Below are 22,396 nucleotides of genomic sequence, written 5' to 3' on the forward strand. Positions count from 1 at the left end.
GATTCTCTCTCTCCCTCTCTCTCTCTGCTCCTTCCCTGCTGTGTGCACTCTCTCTCTCAAAATAAACTTAGAAAGATTAAAAAAAAAAATCTCTCTCTCCCTCTATCACTCTCTAGATCACAAGTGTGTGCACTCTCTCTCTAAAAAAAAAAAAAAAAAATGCAGTGGAAAGACTTTTAAAAATTTACCCACATTATTATAACCTGGAATTAGGGTTGCAGTCCTTTTGAAGACCTTGTGTTAATGATTCTACACCACTCCTAAAGTGGTGACCTAGATGACAGGAGCTTCCAGAGAGCAGACTTCAAACTCACTTAGTCACCAGTCAGCAAAGGGCTTACCCCCTGGGCCCAAAGGCTCATGTCCATGAACATTAGAGAGCTGCCCGGCAGTGTGCCCCTCTAAGGAGACCACGGGGCCTGACAAAGCACGCTCACGCTGAAGGCAAAAGAGCACCCCTACAGAATAACCTGGAAGCAGCCTCTCCTGGCCTCAGCCACTGACAGGGGCTTCATTCAGAAGAGATATCAACACTATTTACCCTTTTAAAAATTAGGATTGAAAAATGACAAATTAGAAAATCTGACATGCATTAAAAAAAGGGACTCTCGGAGGGCACCTTTTGGGATGAGCACTGGGTGTTGTATGGAAACCAATTTGACAATAAATTTCATATATAAAAAAAAAAAAAAAAAAGGGACTCTCCTTCAAACTAAAGAGATTTATGTAACCCATGATCTTGAATTGGATCCTGGTTTAGACAAATCAAATGTAAAAACATTCGGAATACCCAGGCATTTTGCATATGGACTGGGTATTAGATGATAAGAGATTGTTAATTTTCGTTGGGTAAAGAAAATAGAAAAAATGTATTTAGAGACAGAAACCAAAGTTTTAGCAGGGGCAGAATATTATGATGTCTTATTTTCTTTAAGATACTGGAGTATAAAAGTGAGTCCTAATTGGTCAAGTGTCTGACTTCGGCTCACGTCATGATCTCGCAGTTCGTGGGTTCAAGCCCCACGTGGGGCTCTGTGCTGACAGCTCAGAGCCTGGAGCCTGCTTCGGATTCTGTGTCTCCTCCTCATTCTGCCCCTCCCCTGCTCACTCTCTATCTCTCAAAAATAAACGTTAAAAAAATTTTTTTAAAAAAGTGAGCCATAAAACAAACTACAGTTACTCAAAGAAAATATGACATTTCAGATAAATGTCCCTTTATCAGCTTTCATGGTCCCTTTATCAGGGGGCAGTCTTATTTAGACGGGGCAGGTCAGGGTCAATCTTCACCACAGAGACTGATGCTCACCAGCAGCAGTGAAGGAGCCTGGGGGAGTCCCTCTCGGGGGGAGCCATGTACCGGAAGGCATGTGGAGAGGGTGTCTCTCCTGAAGGACCTTCCTCCCTCACCTTGCCTATTGTTGTCAAAGTGAACACAGAACACGAACAGCCTACCATTCACTGTAACACATCAGGAGATCTCCCGGTGACATAACGAACACTCTCTGGTTCAGAAATACCTCTTTGAGGGGCGCCTGGGTGGCTCAGTCGGTTAAGCGGCTGACTTCGGCTCAGGTCATGATTTCACGGTCTGTGAGTTCGAGCCCCGCGTCGGGCTCTGTGCTGCCAGCTCAGAGCCTGGAGCCTGTTTCAGATTCTGTGTCTCCCTCTCTCTGACCCTCCCCTGTTCATGCTCTGTCTCTCCCTGTCTCAAAAATAAATCAAGTGTTAAAAAAATTTAAAAAATTAAAAAAAAATAAAAAATTAAAAAAAAAAAAGAAAGAAATACCTCTTTGATGAGAATCACAAGCAAATTTCAGGCTTTGCGGCCAATCTGAAAACGAAAATTTTGATTCTGCCTACTGCTCCACTGACGTGTGCTCAGTGTCTGCCTTGTTTATAACAGCCCAGAGGCAAGGAGGAACACAACTCGCCGGCAGTAAGAATCCTAATAAGCATTTTATTAACACATTCTGTCACATTCCTGGGACACAAGAGTCTTCACAACACCAGCCCGTACTGACAGACACCAGAAGAGCTCAAGTGCTCGGTCCTCCATCTAGTTTAACAACCCCGCACTCCCTTAACAGAGCCAGGCTTGGCGTACTTCACCTGTCCAATCCCGGCACGGAAACAGGCTTCCCCTCAGGCAGACGCAGACAGTGACGCTGCCTTTTACAAAGATGGGGGATCCTTGTGGTTAAACCGGGATGGAGAAATCCGCCGCCCAAAAGGGAATTCAGACTCTTGCTTCTCCAAGTCACTCATTCCGCTTCTCTCCAGGAAGGGCTGGAATATCTTCAGGATGAGCATAAGGATTCCCACTGCCGGAATATTCGGAATACCTTCCTTGATTTCTCAGAGAGACTCTATAGGTAGAAAAGCTCATTGTTAGAGATTAAATTCTTTTATAGAGATGAAAGACGGGTAACGGCGTTAAGGCTTCGTCTATAAATTCCTCCCACAGGGATCTAGGTACATCTAGAATTGAATAAAACCCATTTTATATTTCGTATTACTTTATATTGTATACATAACACACACCTAAAACCAGACTAAAAATCTGCGTTCTGTCACAAGACTGCTAACATACTCTGAGCCTCTAACACATGGCTCATGTCCTCCCTCCAAGTATCTTCATCTGTCCTCATCTTTGTGAGGCTGACACTCCTGACCCACCATTAGTGCAGTGCACATATCCACCGGTTTCCGAATTGGCCCTAGTTCGTTATTTCTTGTGAACAAAGATTCACATTCGTGTGATGCTTCACTGGGGTTAACAGTATAATTCAAGGCCAAGGAGTAAAATAAATGACTCTTTAGAGCTTAAACTATGACCCTGGCCTTCTCAGCTTCATTTTTAGCCAGCAGAGCTAATAATAGGAAGACTCTCACCGCCACTTGATCATGCCTATGAAGTGATCTGAGATTCTGAGAAATGGTGTTACAGGGAGACAAAACAATTCACTAAAAGATAAAAGTTCTCAGTGAATCAGAACACGCTGATCTCTCAGCCTTTGAGAGGCACAATAAAGAGCACAGGGTCTCAATGAGAACATAAATAATAATCTAGCAGATAATCCATAAAGTTATCTCCAGTTTCTGACATCAGATGACATTTTCACTGTTTTCTCATCCTCTTTGTGGATGAATGTTTCAATAAAATAAAAGTCCCGGGGTGGGAGGTGAGGGTGGGGGGAGTTTGAGCTCTTACTAATGACCAAGGGGAATTTAGTTAATACGGTGACAACGTTAAAAGGAACTTAAGTTGAAAAACAACATAAGCTTTTTTCTAACATGAGGATCCTTTGTGTAGCCTCATTAAGCTCTGAACTTCCCAGTCACAGCAGCTGTGGGAAGGTTAAAAGACAAACCACCAAAAAGGATCTTAAAAGTCCTGGAAACCAGGGTCAATTATGAGGCCAACTTTTCCCACTACAAAAACAAAAAACCCCGTAAAAACCCTGTGGGATTTCTTGTTAGTAAGACAGTGACAGAGGGGAGTCAATAAAAACTTCCAGTACACTATTTCATGAAGATGTAGGCAGAAGAATTTACATGCAGACATTTGTCTTCAGATAGCTTTATGTATTTTCAAAGGTTTTAAATTAGAAAAACGTAGATTTTCTTCCTGCAGAAAAACCTGGAAAGCCTTCATTTGTGTATTTAAAGGGTACAGATGTACATTCTCGGGCTCGCTATCGTTGTCCCCAGTAGAATCCCATGATCCTGTTGAGCCACGAACCTGGGACCACTTCTTTTAAACATGTACCGGCAAGTATTATTTTACTTTGTCCTTGGAGGTTACGGAAATCAGAAATTATTCTATTTACACCGTGCTAAGAGGCAAATTTGGCAATGAGCCAGCAAAGGAAAGCGAACCCAGTTTCCGTGATTCCTTAATGCTTACCCTCCTATCACTTCCATCCTTTACACACAGTAAACACGTGACCAGTCTTCTCAGCTGTCACGATGGATTTGCATTTACCCACATGTGCAGGTAGCAGCAGTCACTACTGCCGTGGCTTGCTGAGGCTCAGGGCACAAGTCTGGGGCTGTGGAACAGAGCCAAGTAACGTGCCCACCGTGAGGAATGAAATCGCAATCTTGGGGTCAGGGCACAGTACTCAGACGGCTGAGCTAACTGGCCAGGCTCCAAACGCAAGTGACAGCAACTGATAGAAAAAGCAGCTGTTGTGCAACATGAGGCCGGAACAGCTGCCTCATCATCTAGTTCTGGTTCTGTATTCCTTTTCTACTTTGAATCACTTTAGTTGAGAAGACAAAGAATTTACCAGAATTTGATGGAATGCCAAATGCTAATGCAGGAAGACTGAATCAGTTCCACGCCTGTTCTCCAGGACGAACCCGGCCCCAGTCTAACCTGACTTATGAGAGCTGAGGGCAGGCAGGGTGCTAATTATAGGACCAGCCCCTGTTCCTCATCCCATAAACAGCGAGTGCTGCACACACAGAGGCAACGGCTTATCTCACCATGGAGTCTGTGTCAGCTGGCTGGCTGGACTGCTTGTGGGCCAAGAGGATGTTCAGCACGGCCTTCCAGCCTGGCTCTGCCGCGGCACTGGCATCTGCCTCAGTTCTGCCATCCTCCCTGGTATCCTGGCCAAATGTGACATTCACCCAAGGGCACCAGTCTCTGTGCTGAGAGGTGGGATCAAAGAAGCTTCGGGAAGATGTGTCCTGAGAGGAGGAAAAGAAACAGTGCTGATGAAGGGCAGAGGCCATGTCAATCCAGAGAGGCACTGCTGTGACTTGTCCAGTTCAGAATCTCACAACTGCCCGCATTTCCAATTTGATGTCTCCTTTAAACACTGCCTATGTCGGGGCACCTGGGTGGCTCAGCTGGTTAAGCATCTGACTTTGGCTCAGGTCTCGATCTCACGGTTCACGAGTTCAAGCCCCGCATCAGGCTTGCTGCTGTCAGTGCAAAGCCTGCTTGGGATCCTGTCTCCCCTCACTCTCTGTCCCTCCCCAGCTCATGCTCTCTCTCAAAATAAATACACTTTAAAAAACAAATTTGAACACTGCCTATGTAGTGCCCACTCTCTTTCCAAATTCTTTCATTCCCTTTGTGTTAAATCAACAGCACCTGATCGGGTATGTCCTCCCATCCCCCTGCCAGCCCCATGTGCGTGAAATAGTTACTACCTCTGCAGAATCCATTCCAAAGAACTGAAATGACAAACCTCTTCAAGTTTTTTCCTTTTGGTCACCCAACTATCCCATCTTGAAACTTACTCACATTGTCTTCTCACAGCCACAGGACCACACCTGCTTCTCTGTACTACGCGGTGAGGGTCTGGCGTGCTGTCTGCGCTCCATGACCTCTACACGCAGGTGGACTCACCGAGCTGCTAGAAGAGCAGAGGCGAGCCCGTTTGGCTCTCCGGAGAGGGCTAGACGGCACTTCCAGGCCAGTGCCGTCTCCTGTTCCCATACTTCGGGTCACAGGACGAGTTCTGGTGGTGGGGCTAGCAGCCTCTGGCTCAGGACGGTCAACGGGACTAGAAGAGTCCCAGCTCCGAGTTCGGGAGACGACAGGGCCTGGGCTCCTTTCAGCCTGAAGGAAAGAAGAGGGAGGAGAAGTACACCAATGATGGAAATGACTATGGTCAGAAGACGTATTTCTAGAAGCAGGTGCAAACAAATACTTCACAGTTTAAACTGTGAGAATTTACTTTCTGAACTGTCGACATATCTAAACTCTTCAAAAAATAATCGATTTTTATACAAAATCATGAATTTAGCTTCTGTGTTGCAACTGGTGAATAAAAACACGCGGTATTTTGATCACTGTGGTCAGAACTAAAGCTTCCCCACCTAAGTTAATCTCCAGCTTTTCCACCACAACACTTTTGGCACGAACGCTTTTTTTTTTTTTAATGTTCATGTATTTATTTTGAGAAAGTGTGAGAGAGAAAGCATGCATGAGCAGGGGGAGAGGCAGAGAAAGAGGAGGAGAGAATCCCAAGCAGGTTCCTCGCTGTCAGAACAGAGCTTGACGTGGGGCTTGGTCTCAAGAACCACTGAGAACATGACCTGAGCCAAAATCAAGAGTCGGAAGCTTAACCAACTGAGACATCCAGGCACCCCAAGAACGCTTGCTTACTTGCTTTATTATTTTAAATGTTTTTTATTTTTGAAGGACAGAGCACGAGCAGGGGAGGGGCAGAGAGAGAGGGAGACACAGAATCGGAAGCAGGCTCCAGGCTCTGAGCTGTCAGCACAGAGCCTGATGCGGGGCTCGAACTCATGAATCCTGAGATCATGACCTGAGCCGAAGTCAGACGCTCAAGTTGGACTGAGCCACCGAGGCGCCCCCGAGAATGCCGCTTTTAAAAAGGCCACCCCAACAAGCCAAGTAAGTCTATACCTGCTCGGAGCCAGGGGAAAATGTGGCATCCTGACTCCGAGTCATCATCCTCCGAGGAGATTCAGGCACCAGAGGGAAGCGCTCTGCCCGCCCCTCAGGGCCTTGGATGGGGGAGCTGGTCAGGCCAAACGATGCATCCAGTTCAGTCATGGAAGACTCCATCTGCTGGAAGCCCCAGAGCCCCACCTTCCTCGTACACTGTGAACAGCTTATCAAGGAGAGCTGCATGGGTTCCAGAGAAGAACTAGGTAGGAACAGAAAAGAGAGTTTTCTCAAAAGGTAACACTTCCAAGGGACTAAGTGTAATCATTTGTGAGAATGCTTTATCTCATCAAATAAGTCTCTGGAACAGTCCAGTGGATTGGGAATCATGGCATCTCGAGGCCCCTGTCCTCTGATCTCAGGACCCCAACTCCAGGGTCGCTCACAAAGTTCCTACAGAAAGATCTAATGGTCTTGGTGTCATCTCGAAGGCAAGACTACATTAAAGGTTATTTTATAAATTTCTTCTGTTCCTTTTAAATGAAAATATCTCCGGGGCACCTGGCTGGTTCAGTCGGAAGAGCATGTAATTTTTGATCTCAGGGTCTTGAGTTCAAGCCCCACAATGGGTGTAGAGATAACTTAAATAAACTTTAAAATAAACAAACAAACCTTAAATAAAAAATATCCCTTGATCTATCAAAGAATGCGTAGTTAAGGTAAATCAAGATTGGTTCAAACAGTTTTTTGGTTTTTTAATATTTTATTTTTAAGTTATCTCTATACCTAACAAGGCTAGAACTCATAATCCTGAGATCAAGAGTTGAATGCTCTACCGACTGAGCCAGCCAGGTGTCCCAGTTCCAACAGTTTTCTATCTCAGAGGGAGTCTATGCTAAATTGAGCAGCTGGAAGAGAAATACCAACATGGAGGCTCAGAGGACTCTGGCTGACGTTTCCTTTGGTAAAAACTCAACTGATTTTTCTTCCTTTCTATAAACAGAAAGGAGCTTCACTGCTTACAGGAGCACAAATTCCCAGCTGGGAAGTGATAGTAAAAAAAAAAAAAAGAAAAAAAAGAAAAAAACCAAAGTTCAGGTGTGTCCAAGAATTCCCGCGTTCTAATTCTGGAACTGTTACTGATTCTTATCATCCCCTCACCACCCTCTTAGGTTTTCTTTGTCTGCTTTTCTGACAGGAAAACACCATGTGATCTACAAATACTATCAGTGACTGATGTAAACCAGTGTATGACGATGTCAAAGTTCATGTCACCCTGCAAATTCACCGACTGACCTGCATGCCCAGCCGCACAGAGAGAGGACGCAGGCAGTGACGTGGACTTGGATGTCTGAGCCTAATTTGCTTACAGCTTTTCTCTCATCCGTTCGGTGATCAAGTTCGTCTTCAAGCAGGTGCAGGAGAAGACTGATCTTGTCTTCTGTCAAGCACTATAAAGGAACCAAGGTTCCTTAAATTAAACGTCCAACCACAAAAATGACATATAATGATGTACTTAGATGGTACAACGCAAAAATCATGAAAGAAGTGCCAAACACGAAGACAATTCTCTTCATTACGGAAGGCTTACTTCCAGGACAGGGCTAAGGTATTACAAACCTTTCTGAATTGCTCTGAATCTACTGACTGAGAAAGGTAGCAGTTTTCCTAGAACTACTAAATCTTTTCTTAGTACTAATTTGTTTTCAATTTACCAATTGCAGGGGCACATGGGTAGCTCGGTCAGTTGGGCGCCCAAGTCTTGATTTTGGCTCAGATCATGATTTCACGATTCATGGGACTGTGTTCCCTATTGGGCTCCAAGCTGACGTGAGGAGCCTGCTTGGGATTCTCTCTCTCCTTTCAGCCCCTCCTCCACCTCGCTCTCTCAAAATAAATAAATTAACTTAAAAAAAATCAATTTACAAGAGTGCCTTGGTGGCTCAGTCCTTTAAGCACCTGACTCTTGATTTCAGCTCAGATCATGATCTGACCATTGGGGAGATTGGGTTCTGCGCTGACAGTGAGAAGCCTCCTTGGGATTCTCTTTCTCCCTCTCTCTCTGCCCTTCCTCTGCACGTGCACTCTCTCTCGCAAAAAAAGATATTTACCAATTGCGGATTTTCTCTCAAACCTGTACACTTCAAACCAAAATAGGAAAAACAGATTACTATTTATATCTTGACCTGACACTAAATTTACTTCTTGACAAAATGAGAACTTACCAAGGTCTTTATTTTTGTACTAAGAATAATAAAGAACTGACAAGGTGAACAAAAAAGCTGCCTTGGCTAGGGACAAGGGACATTTATAATAGGCACAGAGGGTAACACTTCAGTTAAAATCCAAATGGCCTCGCAACTTGAAGAAGCAAAATAATAGCTACTATTTCCTATAGTAAAGCTTGTCTCCAGAGTGTGTGTAGGGTGATGAAACAGGACACTAGATAGGGACACTAAAGATAGGGCAGAGCATTTCTAATTTCTACTCACAGGGGAGAAGGGAGTTTATAACTTCTCCTGGAGTATTTTCTTTGGGAAATGATAAGCAATAAACCATATGAAGTCACATTTCAGTATCTTCTGTTAAATAGTTTAAGTAACAACTCAAGATAAAATTGAATGTATGCCATTTAAAGAATATCTAGAAGTTTTGAGGGAACCATTTACTTAACTGTCAATAGCTGCCCTTCTAGCAGAGACTGAAAAAGTCCAGTTGAGGGGCAAACAACTAGCTCTCTTCACAGCAATCTGAATCCTCTGGTCATTTAAGGAAATGCTTCACGTACAAGTGCTAGTGACAACTGAAGACCGCTGTAGGCTCGCTAAGGAAAACTCACCATAGTTTTCAAGTCCTCTGGCCTCAGGGAAGGAAGCTGAAGGTCCAAGTGACAAAGGCTTTGAAAACGATCTAGGAATTCGCTAACAAGAACAGCAGGCTCATCCAACGGCAACATCCCAAATCGATCTGCGGACAAGGTAAACTGGAAGATCATATTGGTGTAAATGGTAAAAAGTCAAAGACGTGTATGGAACGACAGGGGACAGGTACTGATAAAACTGATCAAGCACTTGAAGATATTAAGAATTATTGGCTTTTTTTGACAGAGCTGTGATGTTTTTGTGAATATGTGTAAAAAAGTAGATTTCTCCAGAAGGGTTTCTCAGAAGCAGTCAGGTCTAAGCTGAATTTGAGACCAACAACAGTGTGCAAAAGCAAAGGCCCAAAGGATGGGACAGGTGCGGAGTTTCTAAAGAGTTTCACGGGACTGGAACCCAGTGCGTCTGTGGGGAAAGTAGTAGGAGACGGGGTTGAAGTGTAGAGAGTAACTAGACCACGATTTTACTAATGTATGTGAAGAGAAATTACTGAAAAGATTTTTTTAAAGGAGGAAGAGATATTATAGATAATATGCAGTAGTTTAGAGTAGAGATCATAAAGGGCCAGCTGGGATGCAAAAAAAAAAAAAGCTTAGCAGACATTAAAGTGACCTAAGGTAATAATCCCTGCAAGATACTGGTGGCATAAAGATGGAGAGAAGGAGCATCAATGTTATAAAACTCTTAATAATCAATGACACTTCATACTGTAAGAAAAACAGGGCACAGTAATATATAGTGTTAAACTGGGATAATGATATCAACTCCTGATGTTAAATAGAAATCTAGCAGTGATGGTTTCACAAGCCCACAAGGATGTCACAACTTACCAAACCGTACACCTAAATATGCACATTTTATGTCAATTATTCCTCAATAAGGCTGTTTAAAAAATGGGGGGGGGGTTCTGGGTGGCTCACTCAGTTAAGGGTCCAAATCTTGATTCTGGCTCAGGTCAATGATCTCACAGCTGTGAGATCGAGCTCCATGTGGGGCTCTGTGCTGGGTCAGACTCTGAGCTGGGCACGGAGCCTGCTTAAGATTCTCTCACTCGCCCTCTGCCCCTGCCCCGCTTGCCCACATATATGCGTGCTCCTGCTCTCTCAAAAAAATAAATAAACAGAAACAGAAAAAAGAAAAGAAAAGGGCACGCAGGTGGCTCAGTCAGTTAAGCGTCCAACTTTGGCTCAGGTCATGATCTCAGTTTGTGAGTTCGAGCCCCGCATCAGGCTTTGTGCTGGCAGTACAGAACCTGCTTTGGATCCTCTGTCTCCCTCTCTCTCTGCTTCTCCCCTGGGTAACCTCTCTCTCTCAAAAATAAACATTAAAAAAAAAAAAAAAAAAAGGAAGAAAAAATCTCTTTTCCAGTTTTTTTTTTTTTTTAATTTTTTTTCAACGCTTTTTATTTATTTTTGGGACAGAGAGAGACAGAGCATGAACGGGGGAGGGGCAGAGAGAGAGGGAGACACAGAATCGGAAACAGGCTCCAGGCTCCGAGCCATCAGCCCAGAGCCTGACGCGGGGCTCGAACTCCCGGACCGCGAGATCGTGACCTGGCTGAAGTCGGACGCTTAACCGACTGCGCCACCCAGGCGCCCCTCTTTTCCAGTTTTATTACTAAGAGGTACAGGGGCACCTGGGTGGCTCAGTTGGTTGAGCGTCTGACTCTTGATTTTGGCTCAGATCGTGATTTCACGGTTCGTGAGTTCAAGCTCCACGTCGGGCTGTGTGCTGACAGTGCAGAGCCTGCGTGGGATTTTCTCTCTCCCCCCCAACCCTCTGTCAAAATAAATAATAAATAAAAACTTAAAAAGAGAGAGATACAAAAGTAGTTAACAATAGCACTTTTGTCCGCCATTTATTGTATCATTAACAACCAGATTTTGGTCTCTAATATTATTAAATATTATCAAACTATTTAAACCTGTTGCCAGTAACCAAATATGTCAAAAATATATGCCATCAATTTAAAAAGATGTATCATTTTACAAGGAATGTCTGATTATAAAAAACTAAGATCAACAAAAAAGGTATGGACTTCACAAAATCAAGTGAGGTTTAACAATAAAAATAAAACATGTTCTGATGACCAGTGGCTCAGGTTTGACAAAACTTAGGAGAAAAAAACAGATCCCAATGTCCTTCTGATCACCTTCCAATTCAGGGTTTGGTCTGATCCCTACAATTCTAAGAAAATACTAGTAAAAATTGATGAAGGCAAAAGAGCAAACAGAAGAAATTAAACCCATCATGTAAATGTTTTAACAGGAATTAAAATATGTTTTATAACTAACATGTGAGTATTTGGTCTACTTCAGTGTTTGATATGTTCAAAATAATCAGTCTAGTAAATTAGTAATTATAATTGTTATAATTTGAAATGTTTAAAGGGATTTAGTTTTGTTTGTAAATACTGGTACATGTTAGAAAAAAATTACCTACAAAACTGTATTTATTAGATATGCTTAATAAATAAAAGCACTAAAAGTACAGATAGTTGTCGGTGTTCCTTTCTTCACACTAAAGTCTCTTGAATGTGAAAGAACCAAACCAAGGGACGATATAACTGAAAGGTCACATTTCAGATTTGGGAGGTAGGATGGATAGGACCAGGTGGTGACAACAGGGAAGAGCATCTAAGGTGACTTCCAGGTTTCTGGCTAAGACAACTGGTGTGGGGGGGGGGGGGTGTCAGTACCATTTACCAAGATGGAGAACATAGAAGATGAGAAGCAAGTTCTAGGTATAAAATGAAGCATTCAGTTTTGTATATGTTGAATTCCAGGTCTGCAGCAGATATTACATGGAAATGTTTAGAAGGCAGCTGGAAATGAGTCAAGCTCAAAAGAGAGGTCTGGATAGGAGTTAGAGGTATGCAAGTAGGTGGCACCTGAAGTTATGAATAGGACCAAGAAAGCTGACTGTGTGTAGTACCAAGAGGCAGGAACCACCAGCAGGGTCCTGGGCGGATCCTAGAAACCTGGACAGGGCACACGGAGAGACGATTCACATCCTCAAGGAGCGAATGTGGTTGTACTATCCAGAGAAATAGCTGGGCCAACAGCAGAAACTTCTGTTACCATGACCTTCACTTTACAATGTTATTTCTTGGGTCACCTGAGTGGTCAGTTGGTTAAGCGACCGACTGCGGCTCAGGTCATGATCTCGCAGTTTGTGAGTTCGAGCCCTGCATCGGGCTCTGTGCTGACAGCTCAGAGCCTGGAGCCTACTTCGGATTCTGTGTCTCCCCCTCTCTCTACTCCTCCCCTGCTCATGCTCTGTGTCTCTCCATCTCTCAGTAATAAATAAACGTTAAAAAAAAATTTTTTTTAAATGTTCTTTCTTGGGGTGCCTGGGTGGCTCAGCTGGTTGAGCGTCCGACTTCGGCTCAGGTCACGATCTCCCGGTTCATGGGTTCAAACCCCACGTCGGGCTCTGTGCTGACAGCTCAGAGTCTGAAGCCTGCTTCGGATTCTGTGTCTCCCTCTCTCTCTGCCCCTCCCCTGCTCATGCTCTATCTGTCTTTGTCTCTCAACAATAAATCAATGTTTTTTAAAAAAAAAAAAAGTTTAAAAAAAAAACCTGTTATTTCTCGGGGCACCTGGGTGGCTCAGTCAGTTAAGCATCTTACTCTTCCTTTTGGCTCAGGTCACAGTCTCACAGTCTGTGGGTTCAAGCCCTGCATCAGGAGCGGAGCCTGCTTGGGATTCTCCCTGCCCCTCCCCTGCTCACTCGCTCTCTCAAAATAAATAAAAACCTAAAAAATTTTTAAAAAATCATTTCCTAATAGTCCCTTTCTAGCACCTGTTCATCTATCAGTAGATGGCACTCTATGAACATTTTCAATCTATTTTTTTTTTCTTCTTAGTGGTTATTCATGGAATATTCCCAGGTGTCAGTGACCCTGGAATTAGCCTGAGTTGTCCTACTGAAATAATAAAAAGTATACCTACTTTTTGGCACTAATGTCTGGTCAAGCATTAAGTTTTGCACCTGGTCTTGGTGAGCCCTCCAGAAGGCTCTGCTGTAGAAGTTACTCACTCAGCAGGAATATGCCCATGTGACCAGTAAAATATTTAAAACTCCCACTTGTGACTACATTTTGGGCTCCCTCATTCTGAAGCATTTTGTGCATACAACACTTAAGAGTCTTTAAGAGTCCAAGACACTATTGGGGCACCTGGCTGGCTCAGTTGGTAGAACACACGGCTCTTGATCACAGGGTCATGAGTTCAAGCCCCACATTGGGCACGGAACCTACTTTAAAAAAAAAAAAAAAGAGTATAGATACAATTAAAAAGAAAAAGAACTGAAAGAACTTTAAAAGACATGAAAATATTGGGATGCCTGGGTGGCTGAGTAGGTTGAGCATCTGACTTCGGCTCAGGTCATGATCCCCGGTTTGTGAGTTGATCCCCTGTGTCAGGCTCTGAGCTAAGAGCTCAGAGTCTAGAGCCTACTTCAGATTCTGTGCCTCCCTCTCTTTCTCTGTCCCCCCCACCTTGCTTGTGCTCTGCCTCTGCCTCAAAAATAAATAAACGTTAAAAAAAATTGAATTAAAAAAATATGAAATTAGCAACTGCATCACCTTAATATTTTTCACAAAACAAGTTCTAAAACAAGATCCTAAGACCAGTAACAAAGGAGCTATCATGTATTTTATAAGGCAGGGCATTCTAGAGTATGAGGCTTCATAAAATTCCTGTCTCTTTGCCTAAGTATAAATTTTGGAACCATAAAGTAAGCATATCCTGCTGTTAGTTTCCCAGAATACATAGTCAGATTCACTCTAAAGTAGCTTAGTTTTTTAAAAAAGTAATGATTAAAGTCAGTAACTCAAGTGAAGACAATCACAAATTCACCGGATTCAAGAGAGGGCGCCTTGCCAAGGCCCTTATAGAGGCGGTCTTTGGCTTCAATGCTGTTGTTTATATTGTGTCACTTCACTGGGACAAATTATACATTTGTAATCACTCTCATTTGGCTTCCCGTGAGTTGGTTTTAGGAACTGAACCCCAACTCCATTTAACTGCCACAGTTAGTGCACCAAAGGAAGCCTGGGGAGAACATGGGACTGCTTGCTATGGGGGGCAAAGCAGAGAGTTTGAAAGCAGATAAAACCACAGTTTTGCCTCCTCACCAGTTGGTTTTAAGATTTCTGATTCTGGGTGCCGGGGTGGCTCAGTTAGTTGAGTGACTGACTCTTGATTTCAGCTTGGGTCATGATCCCAGGTTCGTGGGATCGAGCCCCGTGTCAGGCTCTACATTGAGCCTCTTTTTTTTTTTTTTTAATTCTCTCTCTCTCTCTCTCTCTCTCTCTCTCTCTCTCCCTCCCTCCCTCCACCCAAAGATCTCTGATTCTGTTTCCTCACTTAAAAAACTGTGTTGGTAATCTACCTCCCAGGGCCCCTGTGAGAATTAAATGGGATAATGTATGCATGGCTAAGCTGTCAAATGCCCTTAATAAAGTTAAGTAATAACTTAACAAGTAAATGAATGTAAATTCTTCTTTAAAAGCCCAAATAGAAAGGAAAAAAATGAAACTTCAAAGACTAGATTTTCACAAAGAAACAGACAATATTAGAAATGCAACAACCAAGAAGGGATGGTCAATGGGAAATCTTGGAAATAAGTACCTGGGGAGGGGCTGTCTGGCCAGAAACAGAACTTCTCATGGGCGGTGCACAAGGCTTTCTTCAGCTCAGCACATCGGTCCTTATCTGAAACCCATACAGGCAGCAGTGCCTCAGAAAACACTATATGGATTCAAAACCTAATGACTAAGAACCTTTACGAGTGCGGATAGAATTAAAAATAAAAATGACTAAGATAATTTTAGAAGATATGAAAATACTAGCAACTGCATCATCTTAATATTTTTCAGAAAACAAGTTCTAAATCAAGATCCTAAGGTCAGTAACAGTATTATGTATCTTATAAGGCAGGGCGTTCTAAAGCACGAGGCTTCATAGACGTGCCTTGTCTCTTTGCCTAAGTATAAATTTTGAAACCATAAAGTAAATATACTCTGCTGTTAGTTTCCCAGAATACAGAAAGTCAGGTTCACTCTAAAGTAGCTTAGTTTTAAAAAACAGTAGTAACTGAAGCTAATAATTAGGACAAAGACAATCACAGATTCGCCTTGCTATATGTAACAGTACACATTCTTTGATCAAACACAAGTGACTGGTCTTCTTAGAAAACCAGTCTAATATATCTTTGAAAATGGAGGAAAATGTAATTTGTACTTTATACTTACATCTGTCAAAATCAAAAGCTGGTTGTAAACTGGCACAGAGAAAAGCCTGACAGCTGGAACACTTGAGCATATCACATTCAACTGTGACCCAGCCGTACTTTGCACAGACAAGTGGAGACAGCTCAGAGGGCTTACCTGCCCATTTCAGAGAGTATTCATGTTAAGAAAAACAATGCTGCAAGTATATTAAGATGAGGAAGTCAGAAATGAAAACTTTAACTCATTCTTTACATATATAGGAATAAATACGTTAGATTAAGAGGAAAAGCAAGTAAGGAAAGTTTGGAAAACTAATTTTTACTTTTTTATTTTTTATTATTTTGAGAGAGAGAGAGAGAGAGAGAGAGAGAGAGAAATATCCCAAGCAGGCTCCATGCTCAGTACAGAGGCTGACATGGGGCTCGATTCCAAAACCTGGGATCATGATCTGAGCCAAAATCAAGAGTTGGATGCTCAACCGACTGAACCATGCAGACACCCTGAAAAACTATTTTTAAAGCACAGGCAGGGCGCCTGGGTGGCTCAGTTGGTTAAGCCTCTGACTTCAGCTCAGGTCATGACCTCATGGCTCATGGATTCATGCCTCACGTCGGGCTCTGAGCTGACAGCTCACAGCCTGGAGCCTGCTTCAGATTCTGTGTCTCCCTCTCTATGCCCCTCCCCTGTTCATGCTCTGTCTCTCCCTGTCTCAAAAATAAATAAACATTAAAAAAAAAAATTAAAAATAAATAAATAAATAAAATGTTGACGTTATTAATGGTTGTGGGGTGGAATACAGAAGCCATTCCCTTTCACTTATTGTGAAATACTAGAGATTTAAAAACACTTGTAAAAGTACAGGGATATGCCTCAGCAATAAGGATGGTAAAAGTCAAACAAGCAAAAATATTTTCTGCCACTCATCTATGCTCTTTTATTGTACCATGTTTGCTTTTACGTTCTAAAGAATAGTCAGTAAAATTAATAATAATAATAATATTCTTCATTATTTCCCCTGCCCAAAATTTGATTATTATGAACTAATGTGTGCATGTAGTCTATGTGTGTTAAACAGGCTGAGAGTACCCAGAGCATCTAGAAGTATGAGTTTGGGAAAATGTCCTAAAACATTTATTGATCTTTAAAACTCAATACTCAACATTTTACCTAAAGAGCTCTATTTTACAGAGCACACACACACACACACACCAACACACACACAACACATGAAAGAAGATGCAGGAAAGTTCTATATTTTTATAAGGGATACAGGAATTTGAAAACATTCTAATAGCAAAAGAAGGACTGAAGCCTAGAAAACAGAATTTAGATACAGATGTTAAAGGAGTTGGCATCACCTAAAATAAAAGTAACAGAATTACTTAACTGGCTAAGTGAAAGAAATGATTATCATACCCAAAGCGGTGGTCAATTTATATCCAATGAAAACAAAAAAGAACAAAGGACAAGGTTCCTTTGCAGAAAATGAGGAATTAGTCCAAGGTACGGCAGTAGATGATTAAAATACCTTCCTCTTCCTGAGAAATTTAGTCCGAGAGCCATCAGGTGGTGAGCAAGGAGAACAGCCAGGAGGTGAGGGAGGCAGTTCAGCACAGGGTGTCAGAACCCAAGTTGGGTAAAGAGGGGCTGCACCTTGAGGTGTTGGGAGTCAAGTGGAGTGTAAAGAGAATCTCTACAGGGCCCCCACTCACCAAATCAGGGATAACTGTAATATCAAAACATATGATAGTAACAGATTAAAATCTGCTGAAAAAGCAGCCCATGCTGCTACAAATAAATTACATAAAGTTTGACGAGGAATGGGATATTTGCATATTTTCAAAGCACCTCTGCACAAAACACTTTTTTTTAATGTTTGTTTATTTTTGAGAGCTAGAGAGAGAGAGAGAAAGAGCTAGAGCAGGGTAGCGGCAGAAAGAGAGGGAAACAGAATCTGAATCATGCTCTAGGATCCGAGCTGTCAGCACAGGGCCCAACTCGGGGCTTGAACATACGAACTGCGAGATCATGACCTGAGCCTCAGAGGTACCCACCCCCCCGCCCCCGCCACACTTTTTAATTACAAAAGAAGAAGTGTTACAATGGAAAAGACGGGCAAAGATGGGCAGACGCTCCCTAATCAAGTGATCAAAGTGATTATCACCAGGAAAGGGATAAATCAAATTCATGTGCCACCTGACAGGATACAGTGAGAACACAGCACCATTCTGTGATATTCCTAAGCTACTTGAATCTAACTATAAGGAAACATCAGATGGATGTGAATTGAGGTACTCTCTACAAAACTACTGGCCTGTAATCTTCAAAAGTATCACGATCATGAAATTCAAGGAAAAACAAGAATCTCAACTGGATCCTTTCGCTATAAAGAATATTATTAGGGGGTACTTGGGTAGCTTAATTAGTTGAGCATCCGACTCTTGATTCTGGCTCAGGTCATGATCTCACAGTTCGTGAGTTTGAGCCCCACATTGGGCTCTGTGCTGACAGCAAAGCACAGAGCCTGCTTGGGACTCTCTCTCCCTCTCTCTCTCTCTCTGCCTTTCCCCTGCTCACTTTCTTTCTCTCTCTCTCAAAATATTTAAACTTAAAAAGAAAAAAAAAAGAATATTACTACGACAACTGATGAAATGAGTGGGGTCTGAGGGTTGGATGGCAGTAATTTATTATGTGAAATTTCCTGATTTTGATGGCTGCGTTGCAGTTATGTAGGAAAAAAGTCCTGGTGTGTAGGAAATATCTGGGGGTAATGAGGTATCACTTTGGCAACTTACTTAAAGGTAGCTTAGAAAGGAAGTTCTTTGTAACCTGTGCAACCTTTCTGCAAGTCTATAATCGTTTTATATTTTTAAAAAATCACTCTAGTGAATAGAAAAGGGCACAAGTGATGGGATGTCACCTATGAGATTAGGTTACAGAAAGAGTTTAGCTTCTGTCTTGCTCTCTTTCACTTGCACACTCTGACGGAAGCCAGCTGCCACGTTTTGTGAACTGTCCCTGTCAATAGGCCCATGCTGCAAGGTACACAGGGAGGTCTCTACCCGAGAGCCACTATAGAGCTGAAGCCCTCAATCCAGTAGCTCGTGGGTGAGCTTGGAAATGCATCTTTTCTTAGCGGAGCCTGGAGATGACTGCAGCCTGTAAGGAACCCTGAACCACAGGACCCAAGTAAGCCATGCCCAGATTCCTGACCCACAGAAATTGTGACAAAAAATGTGTTTTTTTTAATGTTTATTTATTTTTGAGAGAGGGTGAGTGAGCGGGAAAGTGGCAGAGAGAGAGGGAGGCAGAGGATCCAAAGCTGGCTCTGTGCTGACAGCAGGGAGCCCAATGGGGGGGGCCTCAAACTCATGAATCATGAGATCATGACCTAACCTGAAGTCGGATGCTTAACCTACTGAGCCACCCAGGCACGCCCCATGTTTGTTGTTTTCAGCCACTAAGTTTTAGTGTAATTTGCTATACAACAGATAACTAATAATATAGGGGAAAATCCAGAAAGAGACAGGAAGTGTAGTATACATAGCCTCATGCTATAATCCTGGCTCTGCCATTAGCTAGCAGGCTGACCAAAGGCAAGTCACATAACCTACCTGAAACCATTTCCTCTTCTGTAAATGAGTATAATAATGATACCTATTTTCACGGGTTTAAGGTGAAGACTGAATGTGATAATATACATGAAAACACACCACATACAAATGTTAGTTACTATTCCTTTTCCTCTCAAGCTCTTAGTGTTTTCTTCTGCAAAAAGAAAAGGTCAGAGGCACCTGGGTGGCTAAGTTGGTTGAGCATTTGACTCTTGATTTTGGCTCAGGTCATAATCTCGAGGTTCGAGAGTTGGAGCCCCATACTGGGCTCTGCACTGACAGTGCAGAGTCTGCTTGGGGTTCTTTCTCTCTCTCTCTCTCTCAAAATAATTAGTTAACGAAACAACAAAAAGCAAAGGCCAGATCATCTCAAATATCCCTTTGAGGAATAACATTTTATGATGCTAATTTTCCTACAAAATATCTTACCAAGTTTAATTCTTAAATTTACAATATCAAAATAAGTGCTGTTATTCCTCGTTCCAGGAGCGGAAAGTGCAACTCACATGAACTAATAAAGAAGGATATAGAAAATGTTTCCACCCTGCTAAAGAAGGCTTCTTTGCTTGTAGATTCCAATGGCGGCTGTTCCGCTTGGGGTGACCCATTAACTGACTGGAATGTGGCAGATGTGTCCTTCCTAAAATAAAGTGGCAGAACTCTCAGAAATCTTTCACAGCATCACTTTCCCTAAACATTTTGCATCTCGCTTCTCGGCACATCACAGCATCAATCACGCCACGCTGGATTTTAACCTTTCCAAAAATCATTTCAGTAATGTCATTCCTCTGCTTAAAATTATTAATTAGCTTCACAATAATTATTAAATAGAATCCAAATTCGTCAGTCTGGCATTCAAATTTCTTTACCGTTCGTTCATATCTAAGTTTCAAGTAATTTCTACCTCCACGGTGCTCCACTAATCCTATACCGGAGAACTTCTAGCTCACTTACTGTTCTCCAACAGTATTTCACACAACTTTAGTAAACACAAAATGAGACTCAAAGCTTCTATGCATTATAAATTTGAGCCACCTTACAAATCGAATTCCTTTAAACACAGAGAAAAATAATTTTGATAGGTTTCTACCTGAGTCGACCATTGATACCCACTCTCCCAAAACAGAGTTTCAGAATTCAAATCAAAATAAAGATCTTTGGGCAATTTCATGAAAAAAATTCAGGGAGGAAAAAACCCAACAATACAATTATCTATTTTTAATGAAAGGCATTTCAACAGCACCTGGAAGGGGTAGAGGGAGGAATCCTTGAGGACAAAAGTCATCTTAATAAAAACAGGATGACAGCAGCTATTATAACTCGAAAGATATAAACTCATTCTAGGAATCTTTCTCAGAGAGCCAGCCTCAGGGAGGTGCGGTTCTTGAAAGAAATTCAGAGGATCCATAAACTTGGATGAGAAAAAAGCGACGTTTATTTTATTAACCTCTAGCTGAAATTCAGCACTTCCTTCAAATACGAATGAAGGTACTAAAAAACCCCTCACAAAACATAGTAGCATCAGCAGTACTTATGAATTTGTCACCAGTGGAAATCAGGCATTTTGTCACATTACGGTTGTTGAACATGTTGTGAAATATCACTTATGCCCATGATTACTTCAAAATTATGGTAAATAATAGACTTATTACTAGAGATTACTTAACTTTCCAGTAATGAAGCATGTTACTGCACTTTTTTTTACTATCTTGATAACCGCATTCTAAAGTAATTGGTCCCCTTTATGTTGCTATGCACTTTATTTTATGCATTTAAAAATATTCTGAGAAGGGATTCATAAGCTTTGCCAGGCTGCCAAAGGTGTCTAAGGCTCAATAAAGATTAAGAAACCCCACTAACAGATGGCAGGTGCATATTCAGTTAGCAGTCCTTTTTTTTTTTCCCTTCCGCCCCCAACCCGTTTTATAGCAAAATGCCGCCCGTGGTGCTGAAAGCAGTACATCCCGAGACTAAAACCGAGTAAACGTAGTAAACCCGGTCTCTTTCAGATCCCGGGACGTTGCCAACCCTACAGACAAAAGTGCCGACCCAGAGGATTCCCCCCACCCCCCGCCCCGGGCCCGCGTTCCCCAAACCCTCTCCAATCCGCCGGCGCGACCCAGGGTGGACTCGTGAACTCACGCTTCGGCGCCTCCTTCTTCTGGAGCAATCCCCTCATCTATCAGCTGTCTGACTTTTTGGGGCGTCCCTTCTGGGGAGCGAATAACCGCACCCCAATTCTTTTCAACCCCCGCGGCAAACGCCTGCCCCTCACTGGGCGCCGCCATCTTGGTCCGTTGCCGACTTGCTTCCCCGCGGGCTTGAAGGCTCAGGAACTTCCGTTCTGCGCGGTTAAGACCCTCCTCTGGAGGCGCGGTCCGGCGCGTTTGCCCACGCAACTCGCAGAATCTGACCGCGGGGCCCACCCCTTCGTGGCCATCTTAGAGCGAGGTAAACCCTCATTACAGAACGAGGTAAACCGCCTTGGGAGCTCCTAGTGTTTAAGCCTAGGTTGAGGCTTATGATGTGGGGTGTTTGGAGCGGTGTTTCTGCAAATTCGACAGGGATGGGGGGCCAGGTTGAGTCTTAAATTAATTAACTGATAGGGCCTTCCTGAGTTACGTGTTTTTACAAGGGAAGAAATGGCGACCGTTTCTTGAGAGTAAAGCATTTCGAACTTTTCTTAGAAACCGAGTTACAGTGGGTTTCTAAGAGAGAGAGAGAGAGAGAACGAGCGTCTGTGGCATTGGCACTGAATACCCTCCCTCCTTTGTCTAACAAGTATTTATTGAGTATGCCCTACTGACGCCGTCCTAGGCGTTGTCAATGACAGCGAACAAAGGAGACAGGTGTTAGTGAAGTTAGACATTCAACAAATACGTTTTCCTGTAGTTTTGAGATTATGATTAGAAATGCTCCGAAGACGTACTAAGTACTAGGGACCCAATTTAGTCTGTAAATTGTCCCGGGACAATCAGGTGCTGGAGCTAAAATAGATGTGATTGGGGGAAAGAGATCCGATTGGAAGGAGTTTGTCTCATCCGATCAACTGGCAAAAAAGACTTGTGACTGAGCAATAGGCCGAGATGAAAGTGGGACCACCTTTAGCATAGGGTCGTGGAGGCAGTGTTGCACCACCGAGGGCCCCCTTTAGGAATAAAGATCTAAATCTCATAGCTCCTGGGAGTACCACCAGCAGGAAGCCCTTCCCTCAGCTGTCAGTTCCTTGAGGAGTTACTTGAATGAAAAGAGCCATTTGCCTTCCCCAGGGAATCCTGCATCCAGGGACTAA

General features: G+C 42.9%; 1 protein-coding gene across 2 annotated transcripts; it reads right to left on the reverse strand.

The window, feature by feature from the left end:
• Window positions 1–1,936: 1,936 nt before the first annotated feature.
• Window positions 1,937–21,404, reverse strand: ZC3HC1 (zinc finger C3HC-type containing 1). Of its 2 annotated transcripts, none has more exons than XM_047096704.1 (10): window positions 21,247–21,404; window positions 19,633–19,744; window positions 15,647–15,662; window positions 14,889–14,972; window positions 9,213–9,340; window positions 7,670–7,824; window positions 6,392–6,635; window positions 5,366–5,578; window positions 4,492–4,698; window positions 1,937–2,366 (listed from the first exon to the last, which is right to left on the reverse strand). In XM_047096704.1, the coding sequence occupies exons 1-10, from the start codon at window positions 21,390–21,392 to the stop codon at window positions 2,298–2,300; spliced, it is 1,374 nt and encodes a 457-aa protein (XP_046952660.1). In that variant the 5' UTR covers window positions 21,393–21,404; the 3' UTR covers window positions 1,937–2,297. The 2 variants fall into 2 exon arrangements, with proteins under 2 accessions (XP_046952660.1, XP_046952659.1); XM_047096703.1 differs by having other exon boundaries at window positions 15,512–15,662.
• Between the last annotated feature and the right edge of the window lie 992 nt (window positions 21,405–22,396).

Source organism: Lynx rufus, unplaced genomic scaffold (assembly GCF_022079265.1).
Source record: "Lynx rufus isolate CCGP_SWC_20201006 ecotype Redwood Valley unplaced genomic scaffold, mLynRuf1.p SCAF_4, whole genome shotgun sequence".
Lineage (NCBI taxonomy): Eukaryota > Metazoa > Chordata > Mammalia > Carnivora > Felidae > Lynx > Lynx rufus.

Coding starts and splice junctions, on each gene's coding strand:
- ZC3HC1 (XM_047096703.1), bottom strand. CDS start 21,392: ATGGCGGCGCCCAGTGAGGGGCAGGCGTTTGCCGCGGGGGTTGAAAAG. Junction 14,973..15,511: donor AGCTTTTGATTTTGACAGAT/GTAAGTATAAAG, acceptor TATGGGTTTCAG/ATAAGGACCGATGTGCTGAG. Junction 2,367..4,491: donor CAGCTGACACAGACTCCATG/GTGAGATAAGCC, acceptor TTCTACCTATAG/AGTCTCTCTGAGAAATCAAG.